Consider the following 21,705-nt stretch of genomic DNA (forward strand, 5'->3'; position numbering starts at 1 on the left):
AGCATGGGTACATCACACACCTTGTTCTCTCAATTTAAAATCGTAGAAATCTCATTCATGTAAAGCACAGAAACAGCCTCTTTTACCAGCTAACAGCAACAGGACAAGAGCTAACGGCCTCAAGTTGTGCCAAGGGAGTTTGAGGTTGGATATTAGGGAACATTTCTTCTCGGGACGAGCAGTGATGCAGTGGCACAGGCTGCCCAGGGAGGTGGTGGAGTCACTGTCCCTGGAGGTGTTCAGGAGCCGTGTGGATGTGGCACTGAGGGACATGGGCAGTGGGCATGGTGGGGATGGGCTGGTGCTTGGACTAGATGATCTTAAAGGTCCTTTCCAACCACAATGATTGTATGATTTTATGATATAAAATCCTGAAGAGGAAAATGAGAAATAGCAAGGAGTCACATCAGGCTGGAACTCAGTACCTGACTCTCATATTCATTTTCTCACTTGCTATACTGTGGAAAACTGTTCTCCTTGGATTTTTTTTCATTTTATTTATCTAATAATATGTGTCTTTGGTACTCAGCCTCCTATGTAATCATAATTCTCATGAAAACTAAAAAGCTCATGGCAACTAATTGCACCAAATAATATCTCTAGCAGCCGAGAAAGGTAAGAAAGCTTACAGAGAAAACTGAGACAGTAAAGCCTTTTCTTTGAGAACCTGTCCTGCTTCTAAGTTCAACTGGTTACTGTGCTGACAGTTGTCATAAAGATAAAAAAATACAAAGAAAATACAGAAAATAGAAAATATAGAAATAGAAAATACAAATGCTGTGAAAAAAAATCTAGATAACTAATGATGCAAACCTACAACATTAAGATGTGTCAAAATACCTTCTAATCATATTTCAGTACTCAGTTTGGAATCATAAGCTTTGGATGATGAAGCATCTTGTGAAATTTGATCAGCATCAGTAATTTCATTTTAAATGTAGCATAGCCATACACACTGGCCTGAAATGCATCTTGAAAAAGAAAAGAAGCCAAGTGGGAGCAATTTGTTTCCAATGTATTATAGATGTAAAGTTCATCTTCACTCTGCCACCATATCAGTCACACAAAAGCTGAGATACATGTCTTAAATGAAAAAAAAGCAGAATGAGAAAAAAATATAACACTAAAATATATAGAAAAAAAAAGCTTGAGGTTCTGCTATGAATTTAAAAGTGAATATAATTCTTAGATCCAAACAGTTGAGAAAAGAGTTGACTAAGTCTCCCTCCTACTAGAACCAGATTGTTTATTTAGAGATACTAAGAAACATCTTTACAAACAGTGTTCAGGTACCTTATGAAGCACAGAATTCAAGGGATTGCAGTCTAAACAGTCTCTGAAACTGGGGCTCCAAGGGCTTTCAATACCTGAATTAAACCTGCCAATGAGGAGGATAAAATCAAAAGAAACCTTTTCAGAATATTTCTGGAGTTTGACTTAAAAAATTTCCTTCCTCTCCCAGGAGCTGAGAAGTGGCAAAAATGAAAAACAAACAAACAAACAAACAAACCAGAAGAAAAGAGGAGTGTCATTTTGGAGTTAACCGTGACACCAGCTCTCTACCCACAGAAAAAAGCAACACAAAACCAATCCCTAAACACAAGTGCATCCTTGCCCTCTCAAAATGAAAACACTGTTTAAACCAGAAGATAACATTAGCATCACTGGTTTTGTTTCTGAGATTCTTGAGGTTTTTACATTTTTTATCTAAAAACTGAAATCTTACATAAAATTTTACAGACATGTGAAACACAGTAGGCTCAGCCAGCTCCTCCAGTATGTATTTAATTTTGCATTTCTGTAGGCCTCAACCAGCTTCCCAAGGGAAACAAAAATCAGTTCTTGTAATCAAATGCAATTGAAGCTTTCCTCCTAGCTGCCTGAATTAAATAAGCTAGGTGGGAGCACAGATCCTTTTCCTTATCTTATAGGAAACAGACCCTGTAGACTGGGAGGGCTGAGGCTGAGGAATTTTCTTTGCATTCAGTTTTAATTAAGAAATGCATATTTTATTTCCAGTTCACTTTCCTTACTGTTTCTTTACTGCTTTCATCTTGGTACTGCCACTAGGTCACAGCTGTCAGCCTTCCAGCCAATTTTCCTGATCAATAAACATCTCTTGTGAGACTCCTCTTTATGGTCCCCTTTGACAGAGATCACTTTGCAGACTTGCAGTACATTCTGACCCTTTTAGACTGCTGTAATACAAATATTATTTTTCTCATTTTATTTTTAAAAAGATCGAATTACAATCTAACTTGTTGCAATTGCTGCCAAGTGACTAGCACACAAAAAAAAGGGAAAATGTCCATTATTTACAGGGTAGGTACAAAAAGAACAGCCTTCCCTCTCCTCCTGCCAGTGGCTGCTTTTCATTCATAGCGTGGAGGACATCCCTTGTGGGTTTGGCAGATGCTCTCACCTACTTCCGCCTGTTCAGTCCTCAGTCTCCCCTGAGGCTCTCAGTCAGGGTGAATGACATGGCATTTTGTGACAGGAATGCTTGCATCCCTGTATCTAGGATACATTTTAATCAACGCAGATCTGCATTCCACTAAGAACATAGGAAACTACTATATAGGAAATTACTAGTAATTTCACTGTCTTGGAATTTACATGGCTTCTTTTACAAGGTGCCAGATCCCCAGCTTCTTCACGATTCAAAGGATTCTCCTCAGTTCCCTAAGTTCTTACCTACAAACTGCCAGAGAAAAGGGAAAAATAAAGACATGATGCCATTTTGCCTCACTTAAATTTTTGGTAGCTAGTAGCCTCACAGACTTTTCCTTCTCTGATGCACTCTAATTAAGACAAACAAAATAGAAATGGAAGTGCTTTTATCTAGTCATTCAAAATCCATTAAAGCTGTTACATTACATATTATATACTATGCCAGGAGATGCTGCCCTTAGATTTGCAAAGAAGCAGGTCAAAAGCTTAAACAAATCATGTTGCTTTAGTGTATGCATCTGTATGCACAGAATAAACACCAGTAAATTCTCCAATTATAAGCAATATATATTCTATAAGCAATCACTCTTCCTGCTGCCAGTTAAAGCCTAATAGAACAGGACCATCACACTTTTATTCATGAACAAGATCACAACAAACTGCATTTTAATAAACACCATGAATGACACCCAGGAGGTTGTAAAAAAAATTTTCTGCAGATTCACTGTAGATCAGCATGTAACCTGCTAACATTAGAGCTGATCTGTGGTCCCAGCTAAAGCTATTGTATGTATAAGATTAAACGTTCAACCCAGCAATGCCCTTCAGGCTAGTCCTGTGGCTTAACCTGGCAACAGCTCGGCACCACACAGCTATGCAGTCAAGTACTCCTCTCCAATGGGATGGGGGAAAGAACTGCAAAAAGATTAAACTTGTGGATTGATATAATGATAGTTTATTAGGGCAGAAAATGAAAGGAAATATATTTTGTCTGTGCACATATACACAAGAGCTGCTCTGAAAGCAGTGCCTCATATTTTATGAGCTTGGCACACAAAATCAGAGGCTGATGATGGTGATATGGCAGTAGAAGCTGAACCTTCCCACCAATATCCCATTGTATATTGTGACAGATGGCAGCAGAGGGGCAGTCTGACACAATGGTATCTGATATGGAAGCGAGTACGAAGCAAAGGTGTGTCATTGAATTCCTCCAAGCAGAAAAGATGGCACCCACTGACATTCATCAACACTGAACGTTGATGGAGACCAAGCAGTGGATTTGAGTACAGTGAGGCGGTGGGTGGTGCATTTCAGCAGTGGTGACAGCGACGTGAAAGATAAGCCACATTCTATGAAGTCATGCATAGCTGTCACACCACGAAATGAAGAGCATCCTGATCAGGTCTTCTGCATGAACTGTCCAACTATAACCAGGAAACTGTGTATAGAGCTGAATATCAGCTTCGATGCACTGGAAACAGTGTCAGCAATGTTGAAATATCACTAAGTTTGTGCCAGGTTGGTTCCATGAATGCCTTCACAGGAACAGAAAGAGCACTACAAGTTAGTGTGTCAGAACCAATACAAGGCTGATAGTGATAGTTTCCTGGATCATATCATTACCAGTGACAAGATGTGGTATGACCGCTATGAGCCAGAATCAAAACAGCAGTCCATGGAGTGGTGACATATGAATTCTATGTAAAGAACATGTGAAGACCAGGAGCATATTGTCCTACCATGCTCACCGTATAGTCCAGATTTGGCACCTTCCATCTTCCATTTGTTTGGACCAATAAAAGATGGCCTGTATGGACAATATTTTCCTAGCAACTATGTCATCATAGCAGCTTTGACACAATAGGTCACCTCTGCTGGCGCAGATTTTTACAAGTGTGGTATGCCAACTCCTCCCACTTCTATAGTTCAGCATGATGCCATATGGTACTGGACATCCCTTTGGCCAGTTTGGGTCAGTGTCCTGGTTCCGTTGCCTACCAGCTCCCTGCACACTTTCAACTCCTTACTGGGAAGGCAGCACAAAAAGCTGAGATATGACTCTGGCTTTGTGTAAGCACTGCTCTGCAATAATTAAAACATTAATATGCTATCAACATTGTTTTCATCACAAGTCCAAAACACAGCACCACAGCAGCTGTGCTGCACTTAGCTCTATCTCAGACAAGAACAGGACAATTGGGTTCACCTTAGCATTCTCCCCAGTTGCCAGACTGTAGATAATTATGCAGGTTGTGCTAACATTGGAAGGGCATGACATGCATTCAGACACCTCTAGCAAGTGCTGCTGGAAGATGAGTGGGCATGAGGAAAGCCCATCCCCTCATAGGGAGCAGAACTAATGAGGTACAAGCAACTCACTGTCAAGAATCTGTCTGACGACAAGGGAGGAGATGCTTCATGTTTCACCCAGCATTTGAAAGACCCCTCTGGATGTACGCAACATTTAACTGCCTGATTTTTTAGTGGTAATGGAACAATTAGCAGGGTTTATATCAATTATCACCACGAGGAATATTACAGCTGCAATACACAATCCCAATAGCTAGCTACCTAGCTAACTGCTAGCACTATCGCCAGTTTGCATCAAGACAAGAAGGGATGAAGAAGAATAAATGGACCAGCCAGTTCCCACAGTCTGGGAAAATTCCAAGAAGGACCAGGCTATTAATACCCCAACAACAGTTCTGATGGAAAGAAGATCTGGAAAAAAGTGACAATAAACATCAACAGACTAATGATTAGATTTTGAGAAACAAGTTTTGTTGGTATCATGCAGTCAGTAAGAGGAGTCTTGTTGACAGTCTGTGCTGCCAGATTTCATGTAAGCCTTCCATTAGTGAAAATGGGATCAGTGTGCTCAGCTAGCATCAGACCATGGCAGATGGCAGATCATCCATACCATATATGAAGGAATCAAGTTCTAAAAAGATTGATTTATCAAACCAGACATATAAATAAATGTTTAATTACACAGAGTTATGATAGCAGACCAAACCAAAACTGTACTTACCTTACTTAGCAAAGGTTACACTGACACAGGTACACTGTTACACTTCATAGCAGAGATTTGTGCTTTAAAAGACATAAAGTTTGCATGGCTATTGGGATTGCACAAAAGTTAAATGCAATATGGATTAGCAAATCTGTTTGCAATTAATCCCATACAACAATTTAAATATTGTTGTATTTCAGCATCTCTCTCCAGGGAGTCTTACATATCAAAAGTAAAAATTATGTGGGCTGTATATGGTTTGGCTTGTTTTTTGAAGACAAAAGCTGTCACTTTAGTGAGAGAAATAAAAGCGAGTGGTGAAAAGCTGCAGACCTACCTACCTCAGATAAGGCCCTGAAAACTCTCTTGAGTAGGTAAGGAAAAACTACCTGATTTTAAGAAGCATTTAGTATCTGCTTACTGGTCTAAAGGGACAACTGTTAGGAGACACTCGTATCTCAGATACTTTTGCTTCTTAGATCTGGATTTATGAACCTAATTTTGATTATGCTACTGAAAAGCAACGGTGTTCAGATAGCAATTTGCCTACCAAATACAATTTGCAGAGCTATACTAATTTTCTCACTGAGACTGATGAAACCGTGCTTACACAAATGAAAAGAGCACACTAATCTCCTTTCAAAAACCATAAAAGAGGATGTTTAACAAGTGTAGGGAAATAAAATATATGTAGGGCAAGAAATATAATTTTGAGTTTCTGTGAAGATATCAAACACAATATAAGTGAGCTCAAAAATACACTCATAATAGAGCCTGGCATTAAAAAAGATTAAAGGGGAAGAAAACACACAATCCAATCAAGCTGGTAAAGCTTAATTAGCACAGACACACCCAGAGATCAACAAAATGCATTCTTTTCATTTTGTAGTACAAAGAAGCTGCATATATTACTTGTATTAAAAAGCCTGTAAAATGAATTTAATTAACTATGAAAGGCTTGATTTTGCCTTTGGGTACTTGTAAAAACAGCAGCTGATTTTCCAAGATGCACTCTGATGCCTGATAGTGTAGTTAGACAAAAATTAAAACCTTTAGGTTTCATTGCCTCTCTGGATTCAGAGAGAACGTGGTCCAGAATTTAATTAGATTATTAGTCTATAGTCATGAAGCTTCAGTCAGCATGTGAATTTAAATTCACACAGACCTTTGTGTATCTTGGAATCTGTTATACAAGGTATGACTTGAGAGTATAGCTTGGATTTTATGTAGCACACAAGAGTGTTGTCCATTTGCAGGGAAAGTGAGGGCAGCCACATGGCTGAAGTGAGAGATCTGCAAGGACTGTATTGCAGTTACATGAAATGCAAAACTTCAAAGATTAGTGCACCCATTTGTACATGCAATTATGTATGTTTACTATGTAGCATTCATATTCTAACTCTTTAAGTCCTTGACTATGATAATATTTTTCCATAGTCGTATAAACACAGCAGTAAAAAAGAAATAAAAGATTAAAAATGAATGAAATTAGCAAATTACGAAGAGGAGCTACTGTCTGTGTGATATTTTCTCTCATTAAGCCTTGCTTGGCTTCCAGAAAGTCCTGGCACACAGTTCTCTCCCTGGCCGCTTCTACCCTGTCTCCCTTCAGGAACTCTCCCACAAGCAGCCACGACCAAGACATGCAATATCTCTCCTCAGATGATCGTCAGTAGTTCACAGGACTGGATATGGCTCTAAGCAGGATGATAAAACTGTGACACAGTGGGGTCTCGAAGGATCTCAGTCCTGTGCTTAAAGGTGTCTATAGATGATGGCAAAAGGCTGTTTGCAAACCAACCTACCTCTAGCAATCCATGTGTTAAGACACTTGTAGTCAACCGAAAGACAGATTATCTTTGGAAAGAGCCCAAACTTCTACTTCTGTAGAAGTTTCCCTCACTCTAGAGGTCTGTTGGAAAACAAAAGGTCATTTCAACCAGCACACTAACACCAGCATCCTTCCCAACAAGTTCTCTCCTAAAGATCTGAAAAGAAAATGGGATCTGGCCTACACAACAAGCAGCCATGCTTGTGCTGGTTGCTAACAGATGAGGTCCCCATATAAATTACAGCTTTGGCAATACCAAGTATGTTTCAGTGACAGTATTTTGGAACACACCATGCTAGGAGAGCAAGGTTATCCTGACAGTTGATCATGCAGATCAGCCATGTCAATTGTCTTCTACCACGAACTTCCCCCTCACTGTGATTTCCTGCTACAATTGAGGAGACCCTGAAAGCAAAATAGTGTGAAAATGCTTTGAGAACACACTTCTTTTTCATAACAATTGAATGGGAAAGATACTTCAAAACATATTAGAACTTTTTTTCTCTATTGCTGTCAGTTTAAATACATCAACATTTTCTTTAACCTTTGATCATACACCAACTATCAACTATGTCTTTTCATAAGCGTATAGTGAATATCAATGTTAATTTCCTCAGAACTAACACAGAATGTTGCTCTTCTATGAGAGTGGAACACTAGCGTAGAATAGTATCAAGCAGTATAAAGAAAGGAGAAAAGAATTTAGGAACCTTACTCTGAGAAACTTTCAGTCTGACTCCAGATACTCCCACTTTCCAGACTTCTGAAAAGGCCTTTCAGACACCTCATGCAGAATATATAAGAGAGCTGGCACATATAGAACAATTGCATTTGTACTGTTTGGAAACTGTGAAACTTTTTGAGAGCTTTTAACTACGAGCTCAGATGTGAACCAAAGCATCAGTTGCCAGGATGCATCTACAAGGGTACACATGCAGATATGCATGCATATAGTGATTTGTATCAGTTCTTCATTACCAGCATACTTTTTTTTCTTCAGGAAATTCAGAGGATGCATAAAACTTGTCTGTCTACAGCAACAAACCTGAGAGCATCTTACCTTGACATGATGTATCAGCTGCTCAACTTCATTCACTTTATATGTCTCTATTCCTAACTCTTTAGATAATCGTAGAAGGCGATTCTGCGTTGGCCCCACATAGGCTCCTCCAAGGTCCACATATTTAACTTGTTTATTCTAGTATATCACACACACATACACACACACACACACAAAAGATTAAAAAAAGAGATGTGACTTTTGCAAACACCACACAAATTAAAAGAGCAATTTAGACGAATTATTCAAGCATTCTAGTGAAGATTCCTCTCCCCATAGAAAATTCTATTTGTCTTGGTTAAGTTCAGGGTTCAGGAGTAGCACTTACTAAGAATCTCATATGCGGATTTCATAAGCAGCTTAAGGCTGTAAAGGAACAGACCTCCCAACAAGCATGAGAAGAAAGACCTTAACAAAGAAGATAGAGTCAGAGAGCTCTGCACAGTTCTTATCTGGTTGGACATCTCACCAGAAACTAGCTCAATAAAGAGTACACTAGGGAACAGCACAGGTAAGGTTTTTTGATGATCAGAGTACATGGGGATCTCCTGGGTCAAGAGAGCACGTCATAAAGGAGTGAACAACACTGGTCCCCAGTCACCTTTGCCATTCCTGTAATCTATATCATTCTTCACAGGGCTTGTTAAAAGTTCAGCTCAAGGATTTTCATCACGCAACTGGTCTTTATGGGTGTTTTTAAATAGCAATTTCTCCTGATTCGCTCCATGGGAAATGACTTTAAAACTTAGCTAATCATTTTCTCCTTCCCAGAGGAAAAGATTAATGACTCCAGTGCCTGCAGATAACACAGAAACATTCTGTCCCCATCATTCTGCCAGTTTTTTCCTATTCTTGTTTGTATGGCATCAGGAAACTTCCCTTCTGCTACCACTCTGGCAATTTTCCCACAAGGGCGTCCTCTAGCAGGTAAGTTAAATAAATATGCATAAATACATAAATGCATTAATACATAATATTCATATAGTGTATGCGTAATGTATATACATACATGTCAAGCATATGCATTAATCATCAATTTTGTATTATACACGTGTATAATATAAAATATGTGTGTTTATATATTGCATAAGGAGATTTGGAGACAATTACCTTTACAGTGAAGGTTCTTCCACCAACCCTGTCATTGGCTTCCAGCAACACAACATTCAAGCCTGACTCAGTCAATAGTTTGGCAGCTGAGAGACCTGAAAGATAAGAAAAAGAAACAAAGTAGAAGTGAACTAGGAACTAGCTTCATTCCATAAAAATTTTCTTTATATATTTTTTTCTTCATTTTGCTTTTCTTAAAGCTGAGACACCAAGAAAGGGAGCAATTGGAACACAGGAAAGAACATCTCATTTTAGTTCTGATGCCATAAATCCTCACAAATGCAGAGAAAATATCAGTCAGTCTCTCCAGCAAGTGCGTCAAGCCATTATGGGAATTAAGGGAAATACAAAGGTTGGATAAGACAAAGGGAGCGCAACTTGCAATTTTAGCTTTTTAGGATCACCACTGCCTTACATTTCAGAATGAATAAACTGAGATTTGTATAATCTGAGGTTCTTATTTTGGTCACATGTGGCTGAATTTCCAGTGGGACAGCAAGCAACATACTCTGAAGGGCAGCGTGGTCTTCTTGCATGATAAAATGCGCTGAATTAAGCTGAGCACACAATAGGCTAGAAACCACACTCACACATACAATTTTCTTACCCATTCTGGCTCACTATCTTGCCACCACTGGAAAGCAATCAGTTGCCTCTTGATGTTTAGTACACGCAGTTTTTGAGGAGGAGGGAAATGAAGGGTCAAAGGAGATTGTTGCAAGTATAAGTCAGCCATGGAAGAAATGCCAAAAACACTGGCAGGAAAAACAGATGGCTAAAGCTAGCATGGCAAAACTGAATGAAATGACAATGATGAAAACACTTTACAAAGCAGTCCTGAATAGAAAGAGTATTAATAAGAGCTACTAAAGGCACTACAGAACATCCTGATGGCAAACTATTAGCCTGGGACCAGGAGACCCAGTTCTTGCTCCCAGCAGATAAGCAGCTGAACAGTGCTGGTTAAACAAATTAAGCTCTTCATTTCCCAGTGTCTAAAAAGAGATGATGCACACCTATTTTAAAAGGACTTAGGCATTTCCTGGAAAATAAATAAATAAATGAAGTAGGAGGAGCTTTCGTTAAAAGATCATATTGTCCCGCTTTTACTTCCAGCTCCATGAGCTTAATTTATCTTAAGTTTTCATGTAAGTGCTGATGAGTAGAGAAAACCATCTATGATACTGGTATTTCCATACTTCCTTATCAAGAAAATTATATTATAAAAACATCCAGCTGTCTCAGCAGCCTTGACTACTCTCACAAATATTTAAGGAAGCCAAGGAGAATAGCATACAGAAAACAGTTGTAGTGTGCAAACATGGCCCAGATTTCCAAGCAACTTTTAAGAACGGATCGGTTCTGGGAGGAAAAATAGACAAAAAATTCCCTAAACAAACACAGTTTACCATGCAAAGAGAAAAAAAAAAAAAAAAGAAAAAAAAGTTGCTCTTGAGCAAAGACAAATATTTGATCAGCTGGGACAAGTTCAATAGTATCTATTAATAATTTACAGATGAATATATGATCTCAAAGCTGCTATCAGGGAAGATTTCTGCTGGCTTATCACGCTAACAGATATTGACTTATCAATTAATACTACTCAGTAACCAACACTGATTAAGTAATATGAGATCTGACTTTCTTAATGAAAATCTAATGAATAAACATCTCAGTCCAGCTGGGAAAAAAGCAAGCTTATTCTCAGGAGCTGAACAGACAGAGAAGCCCCTGAAGAGATGGCTCCCAAGACTCAAGTGGAAGGCAGCTGGTTTCACAGGGCTCAGCATGGACACCACCGTGTCATTTGCCTACGCACATCTCAGCCACACTACCACACTCATCTCAGTGCTCACTCTCTATTGTTTATCTGGGGGCAGATGTCACTTTCCTTTCCCTTATGTTCATAGATGTACCTTCTGAGGATGGATCAGTCCTTTCTGATGCATAAATAAAAAATAAAAATCAGTGTCAGGGTGTCATGCTGGAATGGGCTGCTCAGGGAGGTGGTGGAATCGCTGTTCCTGGAGGTGCTCAAGAAATGTTTAGATGTTGTACTAAGGGACACGGTTTCATGGCGAAATATTGGATGATAGGATTGGATGATCTCGGAGGTCTTTTCCAACCTTTGTGATTCTATGATTCTACAAAGGAGAAAGACCAAGCAGAGCCTCGCTCTCTACTGACATTGCACTGTCCCATGACAATTTCCGGCAGATTGGATCTCTGTAAAGACAGGGATCCTTGGGGCTTGGCTCTATAGTGACAGTTGCAGGCTACAGGCACCATCTGACTATTTACTCCTTATCAATAGCTAATAGTCCACCTCCTTCTCTCTTGTATATACCAGCTCCAGAATGGTCCAAAATTTTGCTGGAGAAATGATACAAAGGTGGGGAATGTAGACACCCTCCAACTGCCCTGCCTCGGTAACAACAGAAATCTGACACTGGGGAAGAATTTCTGGGATTGTTCAGTCTAGAAGAGACTTATCTCTACAATTACCTGAAAGGAAGTTGCAGTGAGGTGGGGGTTGGCCTCCTCTACTAGTTAACAGTGACAGGATGAACGGTAATGGCCTTAAGTTGCATCAGGAGAGGTTCAAGGTTGGATATTAGGAAAAGCTTCTCAGAAAGATCAGTGAAGCACTGACACAGGCTGCTCATGGAGGTGGTGGAGTCACTGTCCCTGGAGATGTTCAAGAACCATGTAGATGTGGCACTGAGGAATGTGGTTAATGGAGATGGGTTGATGGTTGAACTAGATGGTCTTAGTGGTCTTTTTCAATTGTGATTCTATGATTCTAAGAAGTGAAGGCAGAAGTTCAAGATCCAGATGGCACTGCTGAGAACCAGATCAGGTCTTGTAGCACAGACAGGACAGGATAAGGCAAGACTGCTGTTGCAAATATCACATTTTAGCACGGTATCAATACCTAAGAATTTTACAATGTTCTTTGTATCTCACATATTTGACATCACAGCACTGGCATAGTACAGCCACATCACCCCTTACCATTCTTTCCCTGGAGCTGGATCTCAGGCCCCCGGAAGGGTTCTTGGGGTAACACTGCAATAACAGTGAGAGGATTGGATGATGCAGAGAGCTCTTGGCCACAGTGATACAAGGACAGATAGGGCGCCAGAACAGCAACAAATAGATATTAATATTAGTACACAATATTGGGCACAAAGCTGGGGTGTGCTTTCAGAATTAAAGAATTGGGAAACTCCTACAAATTACAATCTCTTTTCTGGCTAAGAGACAGAGGCTGACCAAGAGGCTTCTCTGTGATTAACATTCCATAAAGCATTCCATAAAGTATGCACAGAGACTGGCTGAGAAGTTTAACCTCTCACATCTCAGAATTGTTCCCAGCTCACCTATTCATCTTTCACATCACTAGGCAAGAGGCAGATTTTCACTGTTGCTCAGAAGGGAAGCAACCAACCATATTCAAACATAAAGTTCATCCAAAGATGTGGCTAGTGCTGTTGTTACTTCCATTTCTTAAACAATGTTTGTCATACAGCAACATCTTGCCCTTCTCTCCAGGAATATTTCTACTAAAACTGATCTAAACTGCAATATTCAAAATATGAATATATGAATTGCAATCTGAGACATTTTAACTACTTGGGGACAGGAATTTAGGACAGCATCCCTTGCAAGACAGCGTACAGAAGTACAACAGAATGTATATATACATGCATACTTTTATATACATATGTGTGTGGGGGGGGCTGTACACACACACATATATATATATATATAAGTGGCTAAGCAGCCCCACCTACAGTTCCTCTCAGTGAACTGACACACAGACAATTAGTGCAACAACAAAGAAGCAGAGATGCTAGGTTTTATCTGAAACCTCAGACTGAAAGCACCATTGTGCTTAGATTATGGTAAAGCAGGCAAGCCTTCATCAGTTACCATGGCAACCCGTTATCTAAATGCAGCCATTTGGAGATGTTGGTAGGAGATTGCTTTCCAGGCGATGCTATAATGTAAGTTCAAGCCACAGAAATTGTTTTTCCATCGTGCAGCACTTTACATGCACACAGATTTTACTTGGACATAATAATCAGAAGAATCATTTAACATTACTTCCAACTTCTTTCTTCCCTGTTTGATATCTATGTGCCTACTAAGCACCCTAATGCACCATTTGATGAAAGGGTTTTATCACCCGCTCATGTCCTAACCTTCAAAATTTCCTTATATTAAGAGAACAATCAATATGTGTTTATTTTTTAATGGTAATCTCAAATTTCTATGCTAGGGCATGATCCATACTCACATTTGCACTGATAGGTGTGATGAGTCACATTTTTCCAATCATTACAGACTACAGTGAAGCCCTAGAGTAAAAGAAATCTGATTATTCAAAAGATTTCTAATTTTTGAAAACTGACCTCAATTTTGTGACACTGGATTGAGTCCAGAGGAAAGTCACTAAGATGATCAGAGGGCTGGAGCACCTCTCCTATGAAGAAAGGTTGAGGGAACTGGGCTTGTTTAGCTTGGAGAAGGCTCCAAGGAGACCTCGTTGTGGCCTTCCTGTACTTGAAGGGAGTATATAAACAGGAGGAGGAATAGCTGTTTACAAGGGTGGATAGTGATAGGACAAGGAGGAATGGTTTTAAACTGTGGCAGGGAGATTGGAACTTGATGATTCTTGGGGTCCGTTTCATTCCAAACCATTCTATGATATGAGGTATTTAAGAGATGTATGGACGTGGCAATAAGGTTGTGGTTTAGTGATGGGACTATGATTATATGACCTTTGGAATAGGCAAGTAGCTGACCAGAGGGGCCAAAAATGCAATTTCTTTTCTTAATGAAAGCAATAAGTCTCACATAATCACAAATCTTGAAGTAGCTAGTATCAGTGATTGGAAGCGAGGAAACCTCCCTCTGTCAGGGGAGGTTTAGATTGGACATCAGGAAGAACTTCTTCATAGGAAGGGTGGTGAGAAACTGGAACAGACTGCCCATAAAGGTGGCAGAGTTCCTGTCCCTGGAAGCGTTCAAGAAATGTATAGATGTGGCACTGAGGGACATGGCTTAGTGGTGAGTTTGATATTGTCAGGTTGATAGTCAGACATGATCTTATGGGACTTTTCCAATTGGAAAATTGGAATTGCATTGTACCCAGTAAAACAAAATACACCCATCTGTCAAAATACACAGCAGTAGACAGTTCAAGAGAACCCCTTTGCTCATGGCTAACACAACTGTTATGTCTGGCTGAAAGCAATAGGAAGAAACAAAGATGAACCTGTACTAAGAAGTTGAGGTAAATCTAAGGGGAAGCAGAGAAGCACGCCTTCAACAAGGAAAACCCTCTGCGCAAGTTCCTAGCATCTAAAAATTAGTTCAGTGAAAGGAAAAAATCCATTTGCTGTTGTTTAGACCAAATTACTCTGAAATTCAAATACAAAGCCTCTGTGCTTATACTCAGGACTCAGCCCTCTGACCTCCTTTTCAAAGCTGTCATGTAAGTCACCTGGCACCTGTGCCAGAAGCACAAGACAGCATATCACTGCAATGTTGAAGCAAAAGGAGGGATGGGGAGCAGAATCAGAGGAAAGACATTTTCCTGCCTGTAGCTGAGCAGCCATTTGGCACCTGTAAGTTTTCTCCTTGAAATCTTCCATGGCTTTTTTTACTGCATTATTGTATTAGAAACAGCAATTCAATAGCACTCTTTTTGTTTGTGTTGACCTCTCTAATGAACAAAATCCAATTACTGCTCTGCTGCTGTGAGATTGAACCTGGCATTGGTCACCTTTACCTCTGTCACTTGTGATCATAATTAAGTTAAAATATTTTAATTGAGATAATGGTTTCAGACAACAATGCCTGCAAATCATTGTAAATAAGGATTGAAAGCAAAGAAAAGACAAAAGAAAACAGTAGTCTGGGGTCTGGGTGAGATAAGGTGGTACAGCCATTTTTTGCACCTTCCTACTCATTATAAAATAGTCAAGCAATTTTTGCTCTCATGAAGAATACTTTTCCTTTGTAAATTCAGGAGACATACTCAGAATTGTCTAGGGAGCCCTACAGTAGAAACAGCCAGGACTACACAGCTTGAAACTCAGCTCACGTCAGACTGTCCAGGTGTTTTCTAAAATGATGGCATGCATAAGAGAATAATAGTGAGTTTTCCTTCTTCACTGCATCCTTAGTCCTTTGCAATATAATGTTTGCAGCATCAAAATTGCTCCAGGAGTTCTAGATGTCAAAAAAGCCAAAAAGGGATGAAATGCAAAGGGCTACACGGACAATGAGATACTGCGACCCAACAGTATCTTTTATTAAACCAGCTCTTCACTTAGATGTTTTTGAATATAAAGTACTCTTTTAACCTCTACAATTTGAGTCACTCTACAAAAGTACTTTAGGTACTTTACTAAATCTCATGGAAGAAAGACGAAAGACAAAATCAAGCCCTACACCGTAGAGCTGCATCTAGAAATTGTTGCATTGGTTATTTTCAATACCTTACCTCCATGCACTGAACAGCACACTGAAAGGTATCACAGCAACACGTAGTTTCAGTGTAAGGGGAAACAATCTCTCTTTCTAAGCCATATTACTGTGCAGTGATGAATGCCACCTACAGTGCCTGAGAATTTAAAAAAGCAACAGTTTCTGAAATCCCAGTGAACAAATAAACGTTATCATTCTGCCTGTCTAAAAGGTGCATTTATTTAAAATACTGGTACATAGAGCATAACATTTCTGCCTAGGATCCAGCACTTTATGAGCAAATATAACATTTGTTAACGTTGTTAACATTTCATTGTTGAGCTGAGGCAGTGAGTTTTTCCATCCTGTGAGCTAGCTCTACAACCTTGTCACTAAGGTCAGGATGAACATCCCAGTGAGTTAATGCAACTTTACAAGAGCATCAGTTCTAGTCCCAGCCCTCAGCCTCATGTGATCTTTCCTTTCTTGTTTGCAATGTTTCTAGATGATTCATCCATAGTGCAGGGAGGTGTATTTATTAAGAAGCCTAAATTTGTCCAAGGCTTCACACTTTGAGTCTGGTTAACAATGAGTAAGACAAACAAACTGGTAGCACCTTAGCTCAAATTCTTCTGCATGTGGCATGAAGACAGCTTGTTGCACTTCTGTGGAAAACCACTGTCTTCCACACAGTTCTGCCTCAGCTCAAGCACTGAAACCACAGCTGTCCTGCACTTGACCAGGGCTTCTGTTTAGTTTTTGTTGTATTTTTACACTTGAGGTTTCCAATGAAGCTTCAGAGTGACAAACTGGACACTCCAGCATTTTAAAGGATGAATACTTCTAGTATCAATCATTTACTGTATGCTTTGTTTATTTTAAGGAATTCTAGTATCTTACACATGGAGTGATAGATCTATTCAATGCCCAACTCACACTTGGTCTCATGCTTAAAAGAGTCAGAAGTTATTTTGTATGCTCCAGTGAGGTAAATATATATATATATATATATATATGTATATATACACACACATGCATATATATATGCATATATTCCTTACAGGAAAGCTGGGGAGGGATTTTTTATAACGACAGGTAGTGACAGGATGAGGGGAAATGACTTTAAACTGGAAGAGGGTAGATTTAGACTAGATATTATGAAGACATTCTTTACTAGGAGGGTGGTGAGACACTGGAACAGGTTGCTCAGTGAGGTTGTGGATGCCCCTCCCTGGAAGCACTCAAGGCCAGGCTGGATGGGGCTTTGAGCAACCTGGTCTAGAGAGAGATGCCCCTGCCTATAGCAGGAACTAGATGATCTTAAATGTCCTTTCCAACCTAAACCATTCAATGATTCTATGACATGGTGAAGAGTTAACATTCCATTCCTATTATTATTATTACCTGTACTGCAATATTATCCAACAGTTTCAATCTCAGGGCCTCCTTCAGTTTGGATAATCCTAATCCTTTTCCTGCTACTTTACAATTTATGCTGCCTCAAAATGCAACAAGCAGAGGAAAGAACCAAAGCAGACAGAGATAACTGAAAGACAAGGTAGCACTACATCAAACATACCATGGCATTAGAACAAACAAAGCTTAGCACAATGATTTGGAGCATGAGTCAGCCCCTTCCTGGCTGAGGCCCTACAAGGGCAGCTTACTAAAAGCATCCTTTTAGGCATTACTGTTACATAAATATATAAAAACAAATAAAATGCCAGGCAGATTTACTCTTAAAATGAGTTCTTCTTTCTACGCTGTAATGTGGGGAGAAAAAAAGACTCAATTAAGTTTGGAAAATTTTGCAAAATTATGCAGCACTTGCCTTAGAAGAGAAATGTCCATTTCTCTTCTATTTTTAATAAACCTTGCATGTTCTTAAACACACCATTATTTCTTCTTTATTTGTAAGCCTCCTAAAGAGAAAAGTAAATATAACATCAAACACATTTAAACTTATTAAAAATAAAAAATAAAAAAATCACCAGACTATCACTCTCAAATCTTGACATTAAGGAACACATGTAATTTCTCACATTTCTCCAGTTATTCACAGGCATACATCTAGAGATGGTCACTTACAGGGAAACTATCAAAGCCCCCAGCTAAGCAACAACGTCCTCATCCTACGGTTGTTCATTTTAGTTTACCTTTTGCTGGATCTTCCCCTAATTATTTTCATCCAGTTGCATCAGTTAGTTACAGATCTACATTGCCAGGGCTTGTCTGGGCATCACTTTCAAATATCCACCATATCATGCTCTGGTGATTCCCTGAGAACTTGTGCTACATGTATGTAAACACTGCATGCATACAAGTAGGTACAAACACGTTACATGCACAAGCTAAGTACTGATAACTTGTGCAGCTTACAAAGATTTGTGAACTCTGTCTCCACTTGAATAACTGAAAAAGTGTTCTGCTGCCCAGTATCCTGAATAATCAACTTAATAATCATACATGCCTGACAGCTTTTTGTTGATCACTGCATTTCTTGATAGTTGGTTCAAGATGAAGGATTGCCTAGCAGAATAAGACATCAGCTGGGCTGAGACACCCAAAGCTGTGGACATAGATGTCATCCAGAGAAGCTCAAAAGAGAGCACCGAAGATTTCCAATTGACTGACTTCCTTCTATCTCTAATTACAGGCAAGAGAAAGCATATAAAATCATTAAGATCATTCCAAAATCATTGGAAAAGACTAAGACCATCTAGTCCCACCACTAACCCATCTCCACTATGCCCACTAACCATGTCCCTCAGTGCCACACATTCATGTTTCTTGAACACCTCCAAGGACAGTGACCCCCCCCACACACCTTTATGGGTAGCCTGTTCCACTGCAACACCACACTTAGCCATATGAGCTAAGCAGCTTATTTAACGTGTTATGGAAAAAGAAACACATTACCACTGCATTTGCCTCATTCTGACAGAATGTGTGGAGGAAAAAGAAGGTGAAGGAAGCACAGAGGAAAAAAGAAGCATCCAAACTGTAAAACAAAACAACTAACACTCTTTCCTTTCCTCATTCTGCTCATTACTTAGCATGACTCACTGATTCAGCCTCTAATGAAGCTAGTGTCATTCTATTATGAGTATACTATATACTCATACTGGAACAAAAGAGGTGTCTTGGTCCAATATTCAATGATCCAAACACAGATCTATCACTTGAGCAAACAGAGTGCAAGTTTATATGCAAACTATCCAGGCCACCAGGATATTACATATTATAAACTGGCTGTTTGATCAGCTGTTGCTGTGTGCAGTCCACCATGAAGACTGTATTCAATGTTCTACCTTGATGGCATAGTTCATCTACGAAAACTAGCTGGCTGAGAGGCAGAAGGCTACAGAGGCATATTTGAGGTATTTTTTGCTTTTCACTCCCAGTTGAGTCATGTTGTAGAAACAGGAAAACACAGTGTAGTTGAATAATAGGGACATGATGTAATAGAATGTAAAGTAATAGTACAGACATAAGCACTAAGTACAGACATAAGTAATAGATAGAGAGACTGTGAATGAATTAAAACTTCGTGGAACTCTTGGACCACTTGAAGCAAGGGATATCAAACAGAGGTCATTATCCTAGTTGTTGCGATTGCAAGATGCCAGAGGCCGTAATGAACCACAGCCAGACTCTTCATTCACTGCTAAGCACAAAGTACGCAGAGCAGAGGCAAAGTGCTGAGGGAATGGTAAAAAACAGCTGCACGTCCACTTGACTCAGGCATAATGAAAGACGGCATAATTTCAGCATCAACGTAATTCCTCAAAATTAATTTTATTTTAAATAAAACAAGAAGTAGCTGAGGAAGACTCAGATAGAAATCACCCAAGCTTACTCAGAGACTCTTCAGCTCACCAAGACGGCTGCCTGTTTACCAGGTCTATATAAATTCTCAGGTGGGTACATTTTACTGGCAGCAAGGGTAGCATGGAAAGAGGTAAGGAAGAAAAGAACAGATGGAGGAAAAGATTAACTGACTTCCTTCAAGCAGCTTTGTCCCTAAAAATACTTTACTTTTGTTCTTCTTGGAAGCCTGCTCTACCCATAAGTAGCAACATCATTGTTTATTGACTTTTAAGTCAAGGCAACATTGGTGTGGCTTGGTAGGCACTTTCCAATCTTTTTGCTAAGCCACTCAGCTTGGAATCTCCTCAGCTGAGATACTGAAAACTGACAGGAAAGAAGAAGCTGGGCAAAATACAAATGCACAGATGAGTTATTGAGACATTCACGGTTCAAGTAACAAGGTACTGTAGCGTGTTCTTACTGACCACTGAAATCAGAAAAATGTATCTTCAAATGAGGATCCTACATAAACTTTAAACATGTCAGCCTCTACAAAGACTAGTGGATCAGATGAATGATCACATTTTAACAAACCATCTCATAAAGCAAGAACCTGACATAAGTTTACAAGGATAAAATAGGTTATCAGCCCTGGAGGAAGCTCATATTAAGTTCAAAGACAATAACATAAAAATTAAATGATTGAAACTATAATGACATGAATGCAATTTCCTCATGTAATTAAAGCCCAACTAAATGACAACTGATTTCAGAAACAATATAACTGAGTGCTTTATAAATACATCAAGATAAATCCTCTGTAAAAGAAAACTAAAGAAAGGTTTTTTAATCCACCATGGCACTGCTTAGAAAACTTTTATAACCAACATAAATTTCACCACTGTACCACTGTATGAAGTAGCTGCTAAGAAAGGGAGACAAAACACAAAGGGAAGCTCCTCCTGTTCTTGAAAAGAGCAGTGAAACAATATTGCTTTTTGTCTTTAATTAACAGAACTATTTAACTATAGCTGTTGGTTGTGCTACAGAGAAGCAAAATGCATCAGTGGGAAGCATGCCAAGATCACACAGACTGTTTACACACAGGATAGTAGCTTCTGAAGAAGAGAAGCCTTCTCAGTTGACTGAATTATGTGTAAGACTTAATTCATTGTCATTAGCTGCTGTGTGAGATGTATAAACAGAGCCAACTCTCTGCTGGTTTATGATACTACACGCAGTGCTAGAAGTTTACTTCTGGGACAATCAGGCTGTCTAAGCTCGCATTGCTCAGGCTGTCTACTAAAGGCATCAATACAAACAGGCCCACTTATCTTTTTGCCACAGCTCTCCAACTTTAGAAAGACTAACACCACTCACCAGCTCTCTTTAAGTCCTTGGATACTCCTGAGTTCACATCAGATGCCCTGAACAAACCAAGAATGGAGCCAGAGGAGGTGAGCCAGAGGGCTACTCCTCACAGCCTCTAGTGCTTTGGGAAACAGAGTTTGACCTGGATTTGTGTCATAGTGATGAATATCTCTGCCATTTGGTGGAGATTGATGCTACAGCCACACTGGGAGGAGTATGCTGGATTGTGTGACTTTAAAATTACTCCTATCCTTACTGAAGCCAAAGAGTAAAATGGGCAAATCAAAATTCATAGGAATACAAAACTTACCTTTCCACAATCTACTGACGCTACAAGACAATTATAGAAAGAAAGAATAAAACTAGACAAGGAGAGGACATAGAGGATGGAGACAAGGGATGCAGGTGTATATCTGCCATCAGGGTAGCACAGCAAATTATTTTTGACTCCACCTCCATAGAAGACGAACACAAAAATGGAAAGTTTACTCCTTCCATGCTACTACCTTTGAACCGTGTAACTAAAAGTATTCCAAGACAGCAAATTCGCAGTGTCTATGCTAGCAAATATTGCAG

At 39.5% G+C, this 21,705-nt stretch overlaps 1 protein-coding gene across 1 annotated transcript in view; it reads right to left on the minus strand.

Annotated features, from left to right (window-relative positions):
• Positions 1-21,705, minus strand: part of LOC128076480 (amine oxidase [flavin-containing] B-like) — a 50,978-nt gene that overhangs the window by 23,984 nt on the left and 5,289 nt on the right. The window contains exons 2-3 of the mRNA XM_052674204.1: positions 9,469-9,563; positions 8,359-8,496 (exon numbers count right to left, since the gene is read on the minus strand). Coding sequence (XP_052530164.1) covers positions 8,359-8,496; positions 9,469-9,563 — 233 coding nt within the window. The remainder of the gene's footprint in view (positions 1-8,358; positions 8,497-9,468; positions 9,564-21,705) is intronic.

The sequence above is a fragment of the Tympanuchus pallidicinctus genome, unplaced genomic scaffold (genome assembly GCF_026119805.1).
Source record: "Tympanuchus pallidicinctus isolate F22 unplaced genomic scaffold, pur_lepc_1.0 scaffold14, whole genome shotgun sequence".
NCBI classification, from domain to species: domain Eukaryota; kingdom Metazoa; phylum Chordata; class Aves; order Galliformes; family Phasianidae; genus Tympanuchus; species Tympanuchus pallidicinctus.